The sequence below is a fragment of the Odocoileus virginianus genome, chromosome 13, assembly GCF_023699985.2.
Source record: "Odocoileus virginianus isolate 20LAN1187 ecotype Illinois chromosome 13, Ovbor_1.2, whole genome shotgun sequence".
Classification (NCBI taxonomy): Eukaryota; Metazoa; Chordata; class Mammalia; order Artiodactyla; family Cervidae; genus Odocoileus; species Odocoileus virginianus.
Genome location: NC_069686.1, coordinates 26,757,251 through 26,775,204, shown reverse-complemented (window position 1 = coordinate 26,775,204; position 17,954 = coordinate 26,757,251). Strand labels below are relative to the sequence as shown.

The 17,954-nt window shown below is 35.5% G+C and overlaps 1 protein-coding gene across 10 annotated transcripts in view; it reads left to right on the top strand.

The window, feature by feature from the left end:
* TANK (TRAF family member associated NFKB activator) overlaps window positions 1-16,350 on the top strand; it is a 95,132-nt gene extending 78,782 nt beyond the window's left edge. For 6 of the 10 annotated variants that reach the window (XM_070476127.1, XM_070476126.1, XM_070476129.1 and 3 more), the window contains 4 exons: window positions 4,642-4,718; window positions 5,356-5,471; window positions 11,043-11,614; window positions 15,059-16,350. In XM_070476127.1, the coding sequence (XP_070332228.1) occupies window positions 4,642-4,718; window positions 5,356-5,471; window positions 11,043-11,614; window positions 15,059-15,235 (942 nt within the window). In that variant the 3' untranslated portion in view covers window positions 15,236-16,350. The other 4 variants (XM_070476130.1, XM_070476133.1, XM_070476132.1 and 1 more) reach the window with 2 other exon arrangements.
* The last annotated feature ends 1,604 nt before the right edge of the window (window positions 16,351-17,954 follow it).

The following is a 17,954-nucleotide window of genomic DNA, read 5'->3' as shown; positions in this document are numbered from 1 at the left end:
AGTGTTTATAACTATTCCACAGTTTATATTCCCTTTACTGATCCATCCCATCTCACCTTGACGTCTTGGTTGATATTGGTCCCAAGTAAAAACATAGCTCTCTTTTGTTTTAAAAGCATAATCTCAGAAGTAAAATCAAATACAGCCTACACTCAGCAGCCTGAGATACCGGAAAATAAATATTCCTTGTGCATGAAAGGATCTCAGGTAAACTTAGAATCTTTGATATGAATCCTAGAATAAAGTGTTAGTGATTGCTATAGTTCAAATACGTATCATTGAAGACTTATCACCTTTATTTAGTAATAGCCTTGTAAAGTTAAGATTCCTTCCATATGAGAGAATATACCCTAAAAGTATTGAAGAGTTTGAAATAACTCAGTTTAATTTTGCTGACTTTAGTTGTCCAAAATTTTTAAAAACTAATGATTTTAAAGAAAAACTATTAAGAGTCAACTAATGATTCTGATTAAAATTGTTTTTTGCATCTCTTCTTCTCCCTTAGCTTTTTGGAGGTATAAATTGACAAATAAAAATTATATATATTTACAATGTGTAACATGTTTTGATATATGTATACGTTATGAGATGATCACCACAGTCAAGCTAATTAACATATCTATCACTTCATATAATTTTCTTTTTTATTGTGATGAAAACATTTAAGATTTATACTCTTAGCAGATTTCAAATATACAGTATAGTAGTATTAACTGTAGTTGTCATACTCTGCTTTAGATCTCCAGAATTGATCCATCTTGCATGACTTAAACTTTGTACTCAACATCTCCCCCCACCTTCCCCCAAACCCTGGCAGCCACCGTTCTACATTGCTTCTATGAGTTTGACTTTTTTAGATTTCACATATAAGCGAGATTGTGCTATATTTGTTTTTCTGTGCCTGTCTTATCTTATTTCACATAACAGAATGTCCTCTAGATTTATCCATATTGTCTCAAATGACAGAATTTTATTCTTTTTTAAAGCTGATGTCTTCAGCCTTAAAATGTGTGTGTGTATACACAGAAAGTATTCTATTGCATATATACCACGTTTTCTTTCACTACTCATCCAGTTTCAATTGACACATAGATTGAATTCATATGTTTGCTATTGTGAATCATTTCTGTATTTTTTACATTGATTTATAAAAAGAACAAAATACTTTTAGTGCCAAATATTAAAAAGGTAGGCATTGGGGGAAATATACATTTCTTTCTTTGAAATGTTGATGTGTGACAAATCTTGGATTCCAACACAAAAATATTTGCTGTTATCATATGCGTTAAGAATAAGAAGGTTTTGGACTAATGAAATATTAGCACTTTTCATTTTTCTCCTTCTTAAGTATCTTTGCATATTTAACTAGGTCTTGAACAGAACATTTTTTTATATATACTACTCATCTATGAGAAACCTAAATTGATTTACACTAAAACAAATTCTCCCAATTTACATAAGAGGAAATTTAAGGAATCGTTTCACAACGTCTTCCAACTGTTTCAAATGGGTTTATCTTAATGATTTAGTTGAATGACTTATCCAGTGCCATACTGGAAGTGTAAATGAAAAGTACGACGTGTAAAACTCTTATTTCAGTATTCATTCCACAAGTTCGCCATTTCCAAACTAGTACTTGGAACAGTTTATAATGTTAAGTATTTTAAGTTTTAGTACCTCGAAATAAATTCATTTGTTGAATGATTTCATGTTAAAATCTCCTAAAATATAACGTTCAGAGTTTTCTTGCTTCCTTATCTGAAGTTGTAGTAACTTCAATTTCCTGCAGTGCAGGACCCACCTGGATAATATTTGAAAATAGCAAAATATTAGTTATCTCTTCTAATATTTACTTACTCTCTGAGATGCTCACAAAACTGAGTAGTCTTCATTAGATAAGATAATTTTGCTACTTAAATTCTGAGCTTCTGAGTTGCTATTAACTGTACTAATCTTAAATCCTATGAGAAAATAGATAATCTTTTTCAGAAAATCACGTTTGATTGCTATAATGGAAACTAACATTAACTTTCTCTACCCATTCTAGATAAACCCTGCTTCAAAATGTCAGAAACACTGCTTCAAAATGTACTTTCCTTTATTTTTTTTAACTAGCATGTTAAAATCTCTTGAATTTTCTCCTGGGATGTGAGACATAAAAATTTCATTTGAAATATATCAATAGTAACAGAAATAATAGTTAAGTAGAGCCGTTCCTAACTCCAAAAAAGCTTGAAGTCCTTAATTTAGATGCTTCATAGATTCCTCAGTAAGTCTGTCTTCCTTTACCTCCTGCCAGTACAACCCAGGAGTCTTTTCCAGATAAATTCAGAAGTAAGTCGACACAAGTTATTTGGCAAGCCAAACAAAAATTCATCGTTCTTTTCCTACCTTTTCCTTCACCTCTGTCTCCTCCCCCACCCCACCCCCACCCATTAGTCTTCAGGCTTCTTTAGTTTCAGAAGCAGTCATTCCTACTTTATGTCTAAATCAGCATACTTTGAAAATGGGAGAAGTCATCACTGTTTTCTTTAACTGTCTTCATTTTCAGGCTGAAATTATAGGAGTTACTTCTGGCTCCTAAGACAGTTGTTGTTGTTGTTTTTCCATGTTGAGAGTTTCAGATACTAAATTTTAAAAGGAGATTATTAGTTTAATCACCTTTTTTATTATGTAAATTGTCAGATGTTTCTGTTCTCTTAATATTACCTCTTCTCTGTTTTGTTGCTATAGATTTAATATAACCTTTTAAGAGGTTTTTATTGTAGTGTCTTGACATGATTGGTTAGCTTTAAAATGTTGCCTTTTTGCCTAGTCTACACTAAAATCTACTGAGTGTTCTAATTGCACATAACACCAAAGGAAAACCTTGTCTACCACTTTTAAAAACAAACTGTAAATGTGAAAATGTCTTTTATATGACTGCTTTATAAAGCTCAGTGTGTGCATGCGTGCATGCTTAGTCACTTCAGTTATGTCCGACTCTTTGGACAGTATCCCACTAGGCTCCTTCGTCCGTGGGATTCTCCAGGCAAGAATACTGGAGGGATTGCAGTGCCCTTCTCCAGGGGATTTCCTGACCCAGGGAGCAAATCCATTCTCTTACATCTCTATTAGCTTTGCAGGTGGCTTCTTTACCCACTTAACCAACTGGGAAGCCATAAAGCTCAACTAAGCAGTTTTAATCCAGAAGAAGAAATGGCCTGTATATTGTAGACAAAAAGTATGCACCAGCAAATGATCTTTGTTTTACCTCAGTTTGAAAACATAATATATAAAATCGCATATGTTTGTGTTGCCAAGATTATATTTTACTACTTACTATAAACTAATAACACTATTTTAGAAATGTTAAGCAAACACTAGTATTTAGAAAAAGCTGGAAAACTAGAACAATAAACTGAAGAAATTGGAGCAGATATGAATTTTAAGAAAAGCAAACTAGAATCAGATTTTTCCCTAAAGAACAAACAATACTCTTAAGAAATTGAAAGAACCTATTGGAAAGTAAGGTTATAAGGGAGATGTACTCAGGTGGTAAGCAATCAAGTAAAATTATCCATTTTAGTAATAGCTACAATGACCTTAATTGAATAAAATCTGAAAAGTCACTTAATACAAAATACTAGTTTGAATTTGAACTTAAATAAGATCCCATGCAGTTTGGCCAAAGTATAAATAATTGAATAATATTAAGGTTTTTTTAAATATTTGAATTTATCAGTTTGTAATTTTAAAAGGTACACAAAGTTCTCTAGGTATGATTGAAGATTTTTTAAATATCTAAACTATGCAGTAGATTATTACATGTTTAATGTTGACTTGTCGTGATAAGTGTAATACCAGTGGAAGCCACAGGGTGGTGGCAAGAACTTGTGTTAAAGGAGCTTAAATTCATAATTGCACTGTCTTTAAAAATGATTGTTAAATGCTAAAGAGCTGTAACTTGGTTTTCTTTATTCCTCTTATACAGCTGCATTTCTCATCAAAGAATCTATAGCAGAATACAAAGACGCTGATTTAGATGTATAGGCCAATAACAGAAAAGAAGTAAACTCACATGGATTTTTTTCCTAAAGTTTCTAGTCATGTCAGATGCTTGGTGATCAGAGTAGCAATTTCATCAAGATATGAGTTTGAGGAAATTCCTTGAATTATCAATACTGGAAATAGTATTGAAGTTACCAGAAATACTTCATGACTTCATCTTATTTTTCTATTTTCATTTTCCTTTTTCCACTGAATATTCTCATTTTTTAAAAATCTGTTGTAATATATACATATATATGGAGCTTCCCTGCCTGATACCTTACATGATAAAGAATCTGCCAGCAATGCAAGAGACCAGGGTTCAGTCACTGGGTCAGGAAGATCCCCCTGGAGAAGGGAATCACTCCAGTATTCTTGCCTGGAGAATCCCATGGACAGAGGAGCCTGGTGGGCCACAGTCCATGGGGTCACAGAGACTTGGACACAACTGAGGGACTAACACTTTCACTTTAATATATGTAAACATATATATGTAAAACTAACTAAACTTACTTTTCAGTGAGGAAGATAAATGTTCCATTGTTTTCTGTTAATCCATTCTCATTTGAGTTTGGAAGCAATTTAAAGTGGTAATCATTTTATTTCTTTAAGGTAAGAAGACAAGAGGTTTCCTCTCCAAGAAAAGAAACTTCACCAAGGAGTCTTGGCATTCCTTTATTCCATGAAAGGTAGTTCTGTGTCCTTCTTGGCCCACTCTACAAACCATAAATACTCAAATATATTTTTATTTACATATTTAAGTTTTTAGCAATTGTAAGAAACAGCAGCCTTTTAAAACTAGAAGAGATGAACTCAAGGCTTCTCCATGTTAAAATGACCTAAATAAGTCATACAGTTAATATCAGAGATGGTTCTAAAAACTGAATTCTCTGAAGTTCTATTTCAGTAGAACAAGTATTAGGGCCACATAATTTTATATGGATAGATCTTTAATCTTTTCAATGTGAAAAATAAAAAATTAAGTTTTTTCTGTTTAAAATATCCACAGAGGACAAAAAGTAAATACATTGTAGTTTCTAATGTTAGAATGAGACAGGCAGCATAAGTGGAATAAGGAGACATGCTAGTTTGTGCAATATGTATTAGAACTTTATCACTTACTTTGTGCCTGGCTCGCCAAATATTAAAGTTGTTTTAGGAAATATTGTCTAGGAATTTAAAATTATATTTTTAAACTTGAACCTTTCAGTAATTATTTTGTGGTACAAAATAATTTTGTGGTACAAAGGTGCTTGTAAATTCAATCGTGATTTCTAAAATTTGAAGATATACTCTTTACATTTTAAAATGTTGATTTATTTTTAGGAGCTATATAGAGAAGACTTTCTGGGATCTGAAAGAAGAATTTCATAGAATATGCGTGCTAGCTAAAGCACAAAAAGATCACTTAAGCAAACTTAATGTACCAACCACTGCAGCTGGTAAGGTTTGATTTAATATACAGTAATGTTAATCTAATTGGTTGAAATTGATTTCTTTTTGATTGTGAAAATGTTTCTAAGTGCTTATTAAGTGCTGAGGATTGTGACTTGTGCCTTTCACCACTTATAATGGATAAGTACTGTTTAAATTCTGTAATTATTACATTGTATCATTATTGGCCTCTTCACTCTAGTTTGTGTGGCACTATACAGATTGAATTGATTGACATAATTACTAATCCTCTTAATAAGAAGTCCTACCTTGGAAAAATAAATATAGGATATATCTCTCAAAATCTTCAGTTGCTATTGGGTGTCTTATTAAAATTAATTGATATATTAGTAAACAACCTAGAAGCAACACTATCATATATGAGCGAAATAAAATTATAACATTAGATTTGTTTTTTAACTTCTGCCTGAAAGTTAATTGTACACCATAGATACATTCTTCTAATTTGATTGAAGAAATAAACATTTCACATTTCATGAGTCCAGTTCTGTTGAAGGCACCAAGTGCAAACTTAGTATAAAATACAACTCAAAAGGAATGTCTGTTTTACAGATATGTTTAGTGTGGTTTTTAAAAGCTCTACCCTTCCCTAAAACCCCAGACAGGCTTCCTGGTATTTGCTTCAGTAGCTAAATATGAATAGCAAAATACCAAGGAAGGATTGAATTTGGCTACCAAGCACCTCTGTAAACAAAAGGAAGGTAAACTGATCATTTATAATGATAAATTCTCTTTTACCCTTGTGGTTTGAGATATTCTGCATACAGTTCCGAAGAGATGTGATTTACAGTTTTCAATCTGAAACACCCCTTTAATTAAATATCACTTCCCATTTCTTAAAACTCATAACTAGGCTATTTAAGAAATCATTTTATTGTGTAAATTTACTTTTTGCTTACTACTACCATTTTGTTTTCAGAAAAGGTACACAGTGTTCTGTTGGAAAAGCAAAACAATCTTTGTAAACAGACATAGTTTACTTCTCGTCCCTTTGCTGTACTTCCCCAGAAAGAGCTCTGACTTTTTACACTTTAATTTCTGTCATTTTCATGAGAAATTGATCTTTTCTACAGACTGAAAACACTAGGTACTTCTGAAGTAAAGGAATTATCTTTATTTAAAATCTACTAGCTATAGAGATGTAGTACCTAGAATTCATAAACATGCCTCTTTGAACATCAGCGTCTTATCAAAACATTGTAATGTGACATATTCATTGTTACACAGAGAACCTACCCATTATCAGTGGCATAATACTTTGACCATTTTTTAGTTGCACAGGTCTAAATCTGAGTATGTATCTGTCAACTGGAATACTTAACTGGAGTGTTTAACTTCAGTTCCTTTCTCACTAAAACTGCTTCATAACAGTTCTTATGTTTTATATTAACTGTGTCACAAATAATAAATACAGCATTATTCTGGAAACATTTTAGGTCTTTTGTGGTACAAATTCCAATGAAGTTTTCTGACTCCAAACAAACCACAATATCAAAAAGTCTGCTTCTGAAAGGAGTATATAAAAGGGGAAAAAAAGAAAAAGAATGTTTGGAGATGGGTTGGGGAAGACGCCTGCCTGTTCAGGTTTATTTTAAGGATGAACACTACGTTGAATACAAATACAAAGTAACTGTTTAATGTGATTTGCATAATATAGCTGGAAAGAGTATATTTAACATGATTGTCCCCTGTGTTATTTTTTGTTAAAATTTGATTTTTACTTCTAAGAAACAGATATAATTCATAAATTGCTGAGTTAGTAGAGTTATAAATTTTCTTTTAATTTTTTTCTTCTCATCCACATATGACAATAACCTTGAGAAAGGATAAAGATGAAATGTATGCTTAAGCAGTTATGGCTTCAGGAAGAAGAACTATTTGGTCCATGAAGCAGGGTCATATTTCAGTGGGGATTAGGAGACGAAGATATAGGACTATAAGTTAAAGCAACCATCAGATCTTTTTCTTTTGTCATATACCAGATAATTAAACTGAGAAGTAGTCCAAATGGACAGCCTGTTCTTAAAATTTAGAAATCTAAAATTTAGAGATAAGTGTCCTTGAAGTAAACAAAGTAGAAAGACAATAAGCTCACCTAATCATATTTCTTAGTATAGTGTCAGAATGACAAGTGCTTTCATACAGCTTGAGTTTTAAATTTTCTAAGCTTAGATTTCTAGTAGCCTGAGAAATCTTAGGTTTAAACAAAAAAAAAAAATTTTTTTTAAATAGTAACTCTTGTTGCTCGAACAGATTAATTCAGAAGATTAATGTGCTAAGAGGTATGCCACCTAGCTATACTGAAAGAAAATATATGCTTTTTTACACTTGTTTGGGTTTTCTATGTTTTGTTCACAAACGGGATAGATCTACTTCTGGAAAAGAAATTTAAAGCACATTTCTATCATTTTGGAGATTCTTTTCTATAATGTAGAAAGCAGCATGTTCAATGTGTCATAATAATTCAGAACAGGCTCTAGAGTTAAGCTGCCTCAGTTCCAGTTCCAGATCTACCACTCATTTATTAGCTGTGTAGCCCTGGAATTAACCCCTGAATTAACACACATACAATGGTTATAAGTGTGTGGCACATAGAAGTTCTGTTAATGTTAGTAGTTGTCATTAGCAGCAGCAGCAGATTCTTTCACATTCACCCTGTTCTCCTATTGAAGAACATTTAGATAAGCGTTTCCTCCTTCTAAGGTGTTAACAAAATTTAGTTACCTCAAGAGGTGGCTCCTGGTTTATTATTTGCAATTAGTAAGTAAGTAATCTACAAAGAAAGTACTATTTCCTAGAATTTCCTACCATTTTTTAAGTCTACTACCAGGAAAAATGACTACTTGAGAGTTAATGGACCTCAGAGGACAAAGAAATCCTGCCAACCAGTTGTGCTTGATCTTAATACTGTACCACTTCCCTTGTGGCTCAGCTGGTAAAGAATCTGCCTGCAATACGGGAGACCTGGGTTCAGTCCCTGAGTTGGGAAAATCCCCTGGAGAAGGGAAAGGCTACCCACTCCAGTATTCTGGCCTGGAGAATTCCGTGGACTCTAGTCCATGGGGTCGCAAAGAGCTGGTCATGACTGAGAGACTTGCGCTTTCACTTTCACTCCCAGTTACAGACAGATTATCTAGCAAATGTAGATTATTATACTAAGCTCCATGGGAAAGAGAACACAGATTAATTCAGAATGCATTTATTGAGGGCATACTATGTGCAAGTTCTGAGCAGGGTACTGGAGAAAGTGGGAAACAAAACATAGTTTAGGACCTCAATAAATCTACCTTAATGGGAGAAAGAGGTAATTTGCAAATAAAATGCAGAGTGTTTAGTCCTCAGGGCACCCACAAGTCATTACTAAACCAGTCTTGGGAAGCCAGAGCCAGCCATCCAGAGAAGTGAATGCCTGCGCCAAGAAATGAAGAGCATGTAAGAGTTTGGCAAAGAGTAACAGAATGGGGCAGTTCAGATAGTCTGCACCACATGTGCAAAGGCCCAAAGACAAGAGAATATGGCCTTTGGGACAACCGTACCAAAGTTCATTAAAGCTGGAGTAAGGAGTGGAGCAGATGTGGTAAAAGATGGCAGCATGGAGACGTGATCAAGGATCAGTCACGCACTGTTTTATATGAATGTTAGGGCTGAAGGGCTTGGAGAGCCATGAGAAGGGTTTATTAAGAAAATAACTTGACCAAATACGTGTTTTAGAAAAACTAAGGCAGAGTAGGGGAAAGCAGTGTAGATAGTGGAGTGGATATATGAGAAAAATTTAGATGCAAGGAAGCGGTTCAAAGGCTGCTGTAGTTAATCCAGTAAGAGAAGATGGTACATACTAGAGAGAGGCAGAGGTATGTAACAGGATGAACTAAAGAAGCCGTTGGCATCATACTACAATCATGTCCAAACAGTAAACATCTTGTGTTGGAATATAGCTTGGCAAAGAAGAGAAAGGTGTCATGAGACTGTAAACACCAAAAGGAAAGGAAAAGAATGACATTTGTTAAGTGCTTACTGATCTGGGCAAACGCTGTGTTGCACAGTGCTCTCTATACCCTGTCTGCTTCAATTGGCCTCAGTGGTTAATGTGCAGCTTCACTGATGACTACCTTCATAGCGTGCTGATTTAAAAAAAATCACCAGGCTTCCCTGGTGGCTCAGACGGTAAAGCAACTGTCTGCAGTGCAGGAGACCCGGGTTCAATCCCTGGGTCAGAAAGATCCAGTGGCAAAGGAAATGGCAGCCCACTCTAGTACTCTTGCCTGGAAAATTCCGTGGATGGAGAAGCCTGGTGGGCTGCAGTCCATGGAGTTACAAAGAGTTGGACACAACTGAGCGACTTCACTTTCACTTAAAAAAAATTTATTTACCATTTGTCCATTTAATGAAAATATGCATATTACCAGCCTCCAATTTCACTGTCTTCTTAAAGTAACATTGTGGGGCATAATTTAGCTTTTTCTAATCTCTCAATATCATCAACAGGGAGAGTGCTTTGATCATCATTTTTGTGCATTGAAAAACGTAGCTCTTGTCGGCCCTACACTGAACTGTAGTGTTTTCTGAGTTCTTCTATCTGCTTTTTTGTTTTTCTTGTCTCGTGCTTTCAGCTCTTACTGATACATGCATCCGCTTTCAACAACTCAGGTCCATACCTTGCAGTGTGCTGCTTCTAACCAGCTATGAACTAGGCAGACATCATCAAGCTTGTTAGAATGAATCTAAAATTAGAATAAGAGCAAAATTCATCTGTGGGCCTTGTGGCTCTAAACCTGACTCCTCAAAAGCACTATTTTCTTATTTTCTAGCTTTTGCCTATGTCCTTGAGAGCTGAATTTGTTGGAAAAGTGTCTTCTAGATAAATCAGCTTCGGAGTTTCTAGTATCTACCTGATATTACCTGTTATCTAGAGAGGCCTTTTCTAAATGAGAAAATCCTATATTCACATAGAGTTTTCTGAACATGCATCCTAAAATTTCATCCTTCTTTTACTTCCAAGCTTTTCTGTCCCTAACACCCACCACCACCACTCCCTCACATAGAGTAGACAGTGGCTAAGCTGATTGGTGATATATTAATATTTGTCACACAGACATATTATAGGGGAGTAAATTACCTAATTCATATAGATTCTTAACCTGTACATATATATGATTGGTAAGGAGTTTCCCTTTTAATAACTTAACTTGTCTAAGCAAGCTAACAGTTGCAGCTTCCATTACTGACAAAATGTTGAGATGTATATGCTATAAGCAAATGTTTTTAAGTGTAGAGCAAATAACTGTGAACAAGACTCAAGGCTTACAGCACAAGACCTAGGAAAAGACAAAGTAGTTAAACTGTGACTAATAAGTTATATTCCAGTTCACCCACTGGAAACTGCTAATATTTCTGTGTAAGACGGTCGCAAATGTAAAAAAAAAAATGCCAGTTGTCTTCAGTTACTATAAAAACCAATAGAAAAAATAATACTCATCTATCCAAAGCTAATTGAACATTCAGATTTTTAAGAATGATTGAAATGCGACTGTTTTCCTTTTGTGTTTTTTTCCCTGCAGAGACACAGTGCTCTATGCCTGTACAGTGTACGGATAAAACAGATAAACAAGAAGTGCTGTTTAAGCCTCAGGCAAAAGATGATATAAATAGAGGTGCACCATGCATCACATCTGTCACACCAAGAGGACTGGGCCAAGATGAGGAAGACACATCTTTTGAATCACTTTCTAAATTCAATGTCAAGTTTCCACCTACGGACAATGACTCGACTTTCTTACATAGCACTCCAGAAAGACCCGATGTCCTTGGTTCTGTCACAGCTGAGACTGTGTGCCAGGATCAATTTAATATGGAGCCCAGAGACAATCCAGGAAACTTTGTCAAAACAGAAGAAACTTTATTTGAAATTCAGGGAATTGACCCCATAGCTTCAGCTATACAAAACCTTAAAACAACTGACAAAACAAAACCCTCAAATCCTTGTATTAGGACATCTCTGGACAGAGCTCCGTGTTTGCCACCTGGAGACCATAATGCATTATTTGTAAATACATTCCCACTTCAGGACCCATCTGATGCACCTTTTCCTTCACTCGATTCCCCAGGAAAAGCTATCCGAGGACCACAGCAGGTAACTGTTTTGCATTAACAAATATATTATGTGTGAACACACATTTTGCCATGCATGCACAGATACGCATCTCTTTCAGGTTATCAGACATCTTTTTTTAAACTACTGACTAGCCAAAGTTAAGCTTTCAACTTACAAAATCCAGGTCTTAAAATAAATGACATGAAATTTAAAAGATGATTATGGCAAAGGTCTATTACAAAGTACCTTAAAATTTATGGCACGTTAAAAATAGATGTAAACCTTGTCTGTATCTAGTGTGTGTCATTATCTTACCTAGTCCCTTACTCAGATTTTTACTCAGTGTCATTGTTATAATAAGATTTTTTATTAAATTTTATTCAGTGAAGCAGATGTCATTTTTTATCAAAAAGTTGTATATATCATACTTAGCTTCATAAGAATGCATCATTTTTTAATAAGTAAATAATCACTGTATATTTCTATTTCTGAAAATAAGTGAACTGTCTTTAGAATAATACTTTTGTTGCAGTCTCATTTATACAGTACTTAGGATCTGGAGGGTTTGGTTTTGGTTTCTAATCTGGCCCTGAACATGCAGCCTAATATATTTTTTAAATAGTCGTTACATATGTGTAATTTTTATCAAATTCTTTAGTATTTATAAAGCTTGCAGACTACTTTCAGCCCACCCTTATGCCACCCCAGTCCCTTTCTACCCTCCCTTTTATTCAGGTGCTATTACAAAATGATTCTTTAAGTTTAAAAAAATTGGGGGTAGGGGTTAATGCCTGAAGACAACTGAAAAATATACAGTTGTTAAACAGGAGCTTGTAAAAAACTGCAGATTGATACAAGTGTCTAAAACAACTTGAGAACATTTGTTTCATTTCCCTCTGCCTTGAGATATTGTACTGAAAACCAAAAAACACCAACAACTTGATTAATACTCTTTGGCTTTGTCAGTATTTTTATAGGTTATAGACTTTTAAATCCACATACAAAGAAGGCAGTACTCAAGCTGTGGTATAGTTTAGCAGTGGAGAAAAGGAGGCAGCTCTTACAATAAGCTTTAATTATTGACTCACTTATGTTCTACATTGTACCTTATTTTACATCATATTCACAGTTATAGTTACTACTTAATGAAACAAATTAAACAATTTCATTTATTGCAAGTAGAATTCCTGTGGAGCTGTGAAGTGCATCAGTTCTAATGCCTGTTACTTTTTTCTCCATTATATCTCCTGCTTGTTCTTTTACTAGTCTGTACAGTCATGTTTCAGTAGATGGCACCCTGCATTGTGCATTTGCTTTCTATGCTACAGCAAGGGAAACAGCTGGTATGTGATTACAACTTGATGGAAAAGTATTCAGCTTAAAAAATGCAGGAGAATTGGTGTTGAGCTGTCACAAGACATGGGGCATAAGGTTAGATAATTGATATTTTGGCAGAAAAGGCAGAGAAATTCGTTTGTTTTGAATGCTGTGTTACAGTTTAGGATTCAAAGGATATTTCTTAAAATGGGTTTTTTAAAACATTTTGTTGTTTTATTTGCTTTAGTAAAGCTACTATGAGGAATACAGAATTCTTGAGTTGTTGATAACAAAAGGAAGTGAAATTTTGGTTTCATAATTCAGATTTTTACTTTTATATCATTACTACTTAACACCTTTTTTATACATTCAGCTATCATAATAAAGTCTAAAATATATCTGTTTATTTTGCTTTATGTGATTTTCTTTTCTTCCTACTTTTGCTGAGTCAGTCATTGGGGTCCCAACCAAATTCTGTGAAAAGATCAAATCTGAACTAATAGGTCCTAACAGAGAAGGATAAGTATGGACTTTGAAAATTAATTGGCAGTAGAAGATTGGCTTATCAAATTTAAAAGCTAGTTTGCTCCTGAGCCTATAACTATTTTACAGATTTTAATTAAAAGTATCTTTAACTTAATAATCTTTTATTTATATCCATATCAATTTCCCATTAGAATGGTACCAATTAATTGTACTTTTTGTTTAAACTGCCAACACTAAAATTTAAGTCTAGATAACTCTTATATACTCACAGTTAGTACTGCTTTCCTTTTATCATGGGAGAAAGGAAATGATTTCACCCCAAATTTCAAATATGTATTTTAAATATTACTGTTTTTTGTTTTAAAATTGTTGCTTCTCACAAAAGGATTTGAGTCAGTGTTATAAGCCCTCTGTATTGATACTTGAATGTATCTGGGTGCTTATTTACACCAATTGTATATTTACACCGACTGCACACAGCTGTCCAGTAAAATGTTTATAAGAAGACAGTGGTGACGTGAAACCCAAATGCTTCAGTTAGTAATATACTGTTTACGTAATGATTGGTTAGCCAAGATGAAAGAGATTGGTTAAGGGAATGAAAACTAACACTGTGTCAAGAGTTGGATTAGGTTGTTATTTTAAAAGCAAATTAGTAATAGGAGCACAAAGGGGTCTCTTTAAGTGGACTTTTTGAGGTGATTTTCCTCAAAGTGCCAGAGTTTAGATGTTTTAAGATAAGAAAGCAAATTTTAGAAATAATTTGGCTTATAGCATTTCAGGAAAATAAGATATTCCAGTCAAGAAACATTTACAGAGCACCTACTCTTGAACTAAATGCTTTCTCTTACCCTTCTAAATATTTTTTTTAATAGTAAATACAGTTAAGAGTGTGTATGTGCTGCTTATTATACTAGAGGTAGTTCTGTTGAATTATGCTTTTCCATAATTCTTTAATTGGGCAACTGTTGACAGGCTTCACTTTATTTAGCCACTTAGAAAAGGTAAGAAGGCCAAAGTATACACTGTATAACAGAAGCAAAATAAGAAGTCAGAAGAATGCATCCAGTGTTGGATTTTATTGAATGATTAAATATTTGAGGTTTCAAAAAAGAACTGATCAGTAGAATTCATTTCATACTTTAAAAAAATTATTTTCAAAAATTAAAGTACTTATTTCTATGATTTATTCATTGTGGATTTGCTGGTAAATAGTAGTAAAATTTAAATTACTCTTGATCAAAATGCATGTTCACACACATCAGGTCTAGTGTGCTGTGTATTAATAAAGATCCTATAACTGAAAGTTTCCAATTAAAATAAAAAAGATAGAATTTTAATTTTTTTAAAGTCTCAGTATTGACTGTTGCTCCAGAACTATTATCACTGTGATAATGGGTATTAAAACATGCTGGTGTTAAAGCTGAAAGATTTTTTAGTTTGTGAAGATAAAGTGTGTGAATGTGTATTTTAAGTGATTCTTTAAGTTAAGCTATACCCTTTATAAAAAAGAAAATTGAGTCATGTCCTCGTGCTAATTCTATGGAAAGGTAATTTGCTTTCATATTAGGGAATTTCATATATATGTATATATCCCATTCAAAAAATTTGAATTTGAAACTCAGTGCAAGTTGATTTTAAATACAAATAACAGAAGATGTTTTTGTTTGTTTCCTGCAGCCCATTTGGAAGCCCTTTCCTAAGCAAGACAGTGACTTATCGGTACCAAGTGGCACAGGCTCTGAACTGCATATACCTCGAGTATGTGAATTCTGTCAAGCAGTTTTCCCACCATCCATTACATCCAGGGGGGATTTCCTCCGGCATCTTAATTCACACTTCAATGGGGAGACTTAAGATGCATTTGAAAACAGACATCTCAAGTTCTACGTGATGATTTTGGGTTTGTAATATTATATATTAATACTTGATTGCAGACTTAGCTCAAGATTATTTACTGAAAAGTCCAGTCACTGCTATTTGAATTTTTTTCTAAACTTAATATCATAACTGTCTTTTATTGACTTTTAAAAGATTGTTTTGTACAAAGCTGTAATTCATTGTATTCATGTTTACAGTGTTTATTATGTATGGGATTATGCAATTGTGTAACAATAATTTATGTTTTTTCAAATGTCTAAGCTTATTGCTTGGGTTTCTAGTTAGATCTATTGAATGTGGTGATGTCAAATGTTTATAGGGTTTTTTTAATTTGTTTTCATTTTAAAATTTAGATTATTTATGCATTGGGTGTTCTTTTTGAATAAACCTATAATAGAGAATAGTAGACAAGATAAATATCTGAGTAAATACCAAACTTAAGACATTTGTTGCTTAGTGATAAAAATCACTAGTGGGATTATTTTAAAACTTTAGTTTTTTTTTAATAATAGACATAAGTTTAATTCTTTCTGTATGTATAGCTACATGATGAAGTTAGTTAAATATTAAGAGTTACTTATGTTGTGATAGTTACTGTGTTCTTTGTTCCTGAATAAAAAAATAAATCACATTTGGGGGAAGTTCATATAAATCATGTTTCTTTCCAATAATCTGAAAGAAGGGTGATACCAGATCTGGTGACATTTTATTACAGTTAATAGATCACTTTGAAATTTAAAATTATTTTTCAAGCTAAACTTTCTAAGGGAACACATTTGTCTTTAAGGGGAGCAAATCTAAAACCTTGTAAGGATTATCCATATTTATTAATTTATATTAGAAATGTTCACATTCTTGTTGAGAAATTGTTAATTCATTGTTAGCAGCCTGATGACCAGTGGAGGATATTTAAGAGAGAGGATACCAAATTCAGAAGACTGCAGAATTTTGTTTAAAATGAGACTTCCCTATGATTCTTGTCATTTAGGTTTCTCTTCCCTCCCCCACCCCACTCTCAATTTTTTAAAATGTTTGACGCATGGCTTCTCTTTTATGAAGTAAACACTGATTTGCAACTCTCAAAACAGAAATTTAAGCCTTCTTGGGAGCAAGTGTTTTAGAAAGCTGTGGGGAGGGTTTCTGATAAGGGGTTGGAGCAGTTTGTTCGTATTTCACCTGTGCCACGCTGAAGGGCCTTAGCTTGTGGAAGAATGAGAGTGGTGGCTCGACTTCTCCGGGTGCCAAGCACATCACATTGACATCTTCCTCAGCAAGGTGACAGTGATTATTAGGCATTCACTGTGAAGGGTTCTGAGGCATGTACATCTTTCTTTCATTGCCACTGGGGCTGAATGGAAATGCCTAGACAATTATCCAAGTCTCTTCCCTTCCCCCCTACCTCCCGCCCACCCAACCTCCCCTCTCACTCCTCCCACACACACGCAAAATTAAAAAAAAAAACTTCCCAACGTATTCCAGCCAGAATATACCACTGCATCTATCTAGTGAAAGGCGATTCTTTTTCCTTCTCTTTTCCTAGGTGAGGAAGAGTTCCTCTCTCACAGTTGACATCTACTAGCCTACTGACAACGGAAGGAGATTATGGCCCAGAAAGGGACTCAAGAGTGTATCACTGACTCCTCCAGTCCACCCTTTTCCCACCTCCATCACTTCTAGTAAGCGGGGAACTCTTGTTTTCTGCTAGGTTCCAGTGCTATCCCAAGCTCCAACTTGTAAGGGCCAGAGGCCTTCTCGGGCCAAGGGACAGGCCGCCTGGAAACCCAGGCTCCAAGCCCGCACTGCAGAGGTGGCCCTGGCTGCAGCCTGATAAGCGGAGCAGGCACCTGCCGGGTCTCCTCTCTTAACCCTGAGTCGTGTAGGGGCTGCATCTTGGCACCTGCTACGCGTGGCCGGGTAAGAAGAGCTCCCAGGTAAAAAAGCTTCACACACGAAACGCTGAGTCTGAAAAAACCACCCCCGCCGAGGCGAGGCAGTTGTGAGCGGGATGCCTGAGAAGTGGGAGGTGAATGTCCTCGGGAGGGCCCCCGTCCCCCCCTCACCACTCCCCCCCCCCCCCCAACCCTGTGCAGCTTTCCCTGGAGGCTGAGGCTGCTGCCAGCGGGGACATCTGCTTTCTTACACTCCAGCCTGGCTCACCCCGCCCCCTCAGCCCCGGGTTGCGTGGTTATTTTACCAACACCGGGGGAGGGAGAGCTCGAGGAGGTAGAAAAAGGGTGGATGGAAGCTTGGGAGATCTTCTTCCCACTCCCCCACGCCCCCTCCTTTTTTCTTCACATCTTTTAACCTTCAAGGTAAAGACTTTATAAATATGAAACGATCAGCGTGTCCGCTGGCTCCCAGGCCCGCCTTCTGCTCGCGGGGCTCTCGGGTGCGGGGCCTTGCCCTCCTCTCCAGCCTCCCCGGAGGTGGCCGGGGTTTCGGCGGCTCTGCCGCGCGCAGGGGCCGGCCGGGTGCGCTCAGCCTGTGGCGACTTTTCTCCCGGGCTGCTGCCTCGACAGCTGCTTGTAGCTACAGTAATTAGACTGTCAGTGCTTGTTAGAGGAGAGAGGGGGAAACACACTTCTGACAGCAGATTCCGAGACTCCCCAGTTTGTTAATTTCTAAGAGATCTTTAAAGCATTAATTGAGGTCTCCCCAACTCTCCCCTCCCGCCCCTCTCCTCAACTCCTCCCTT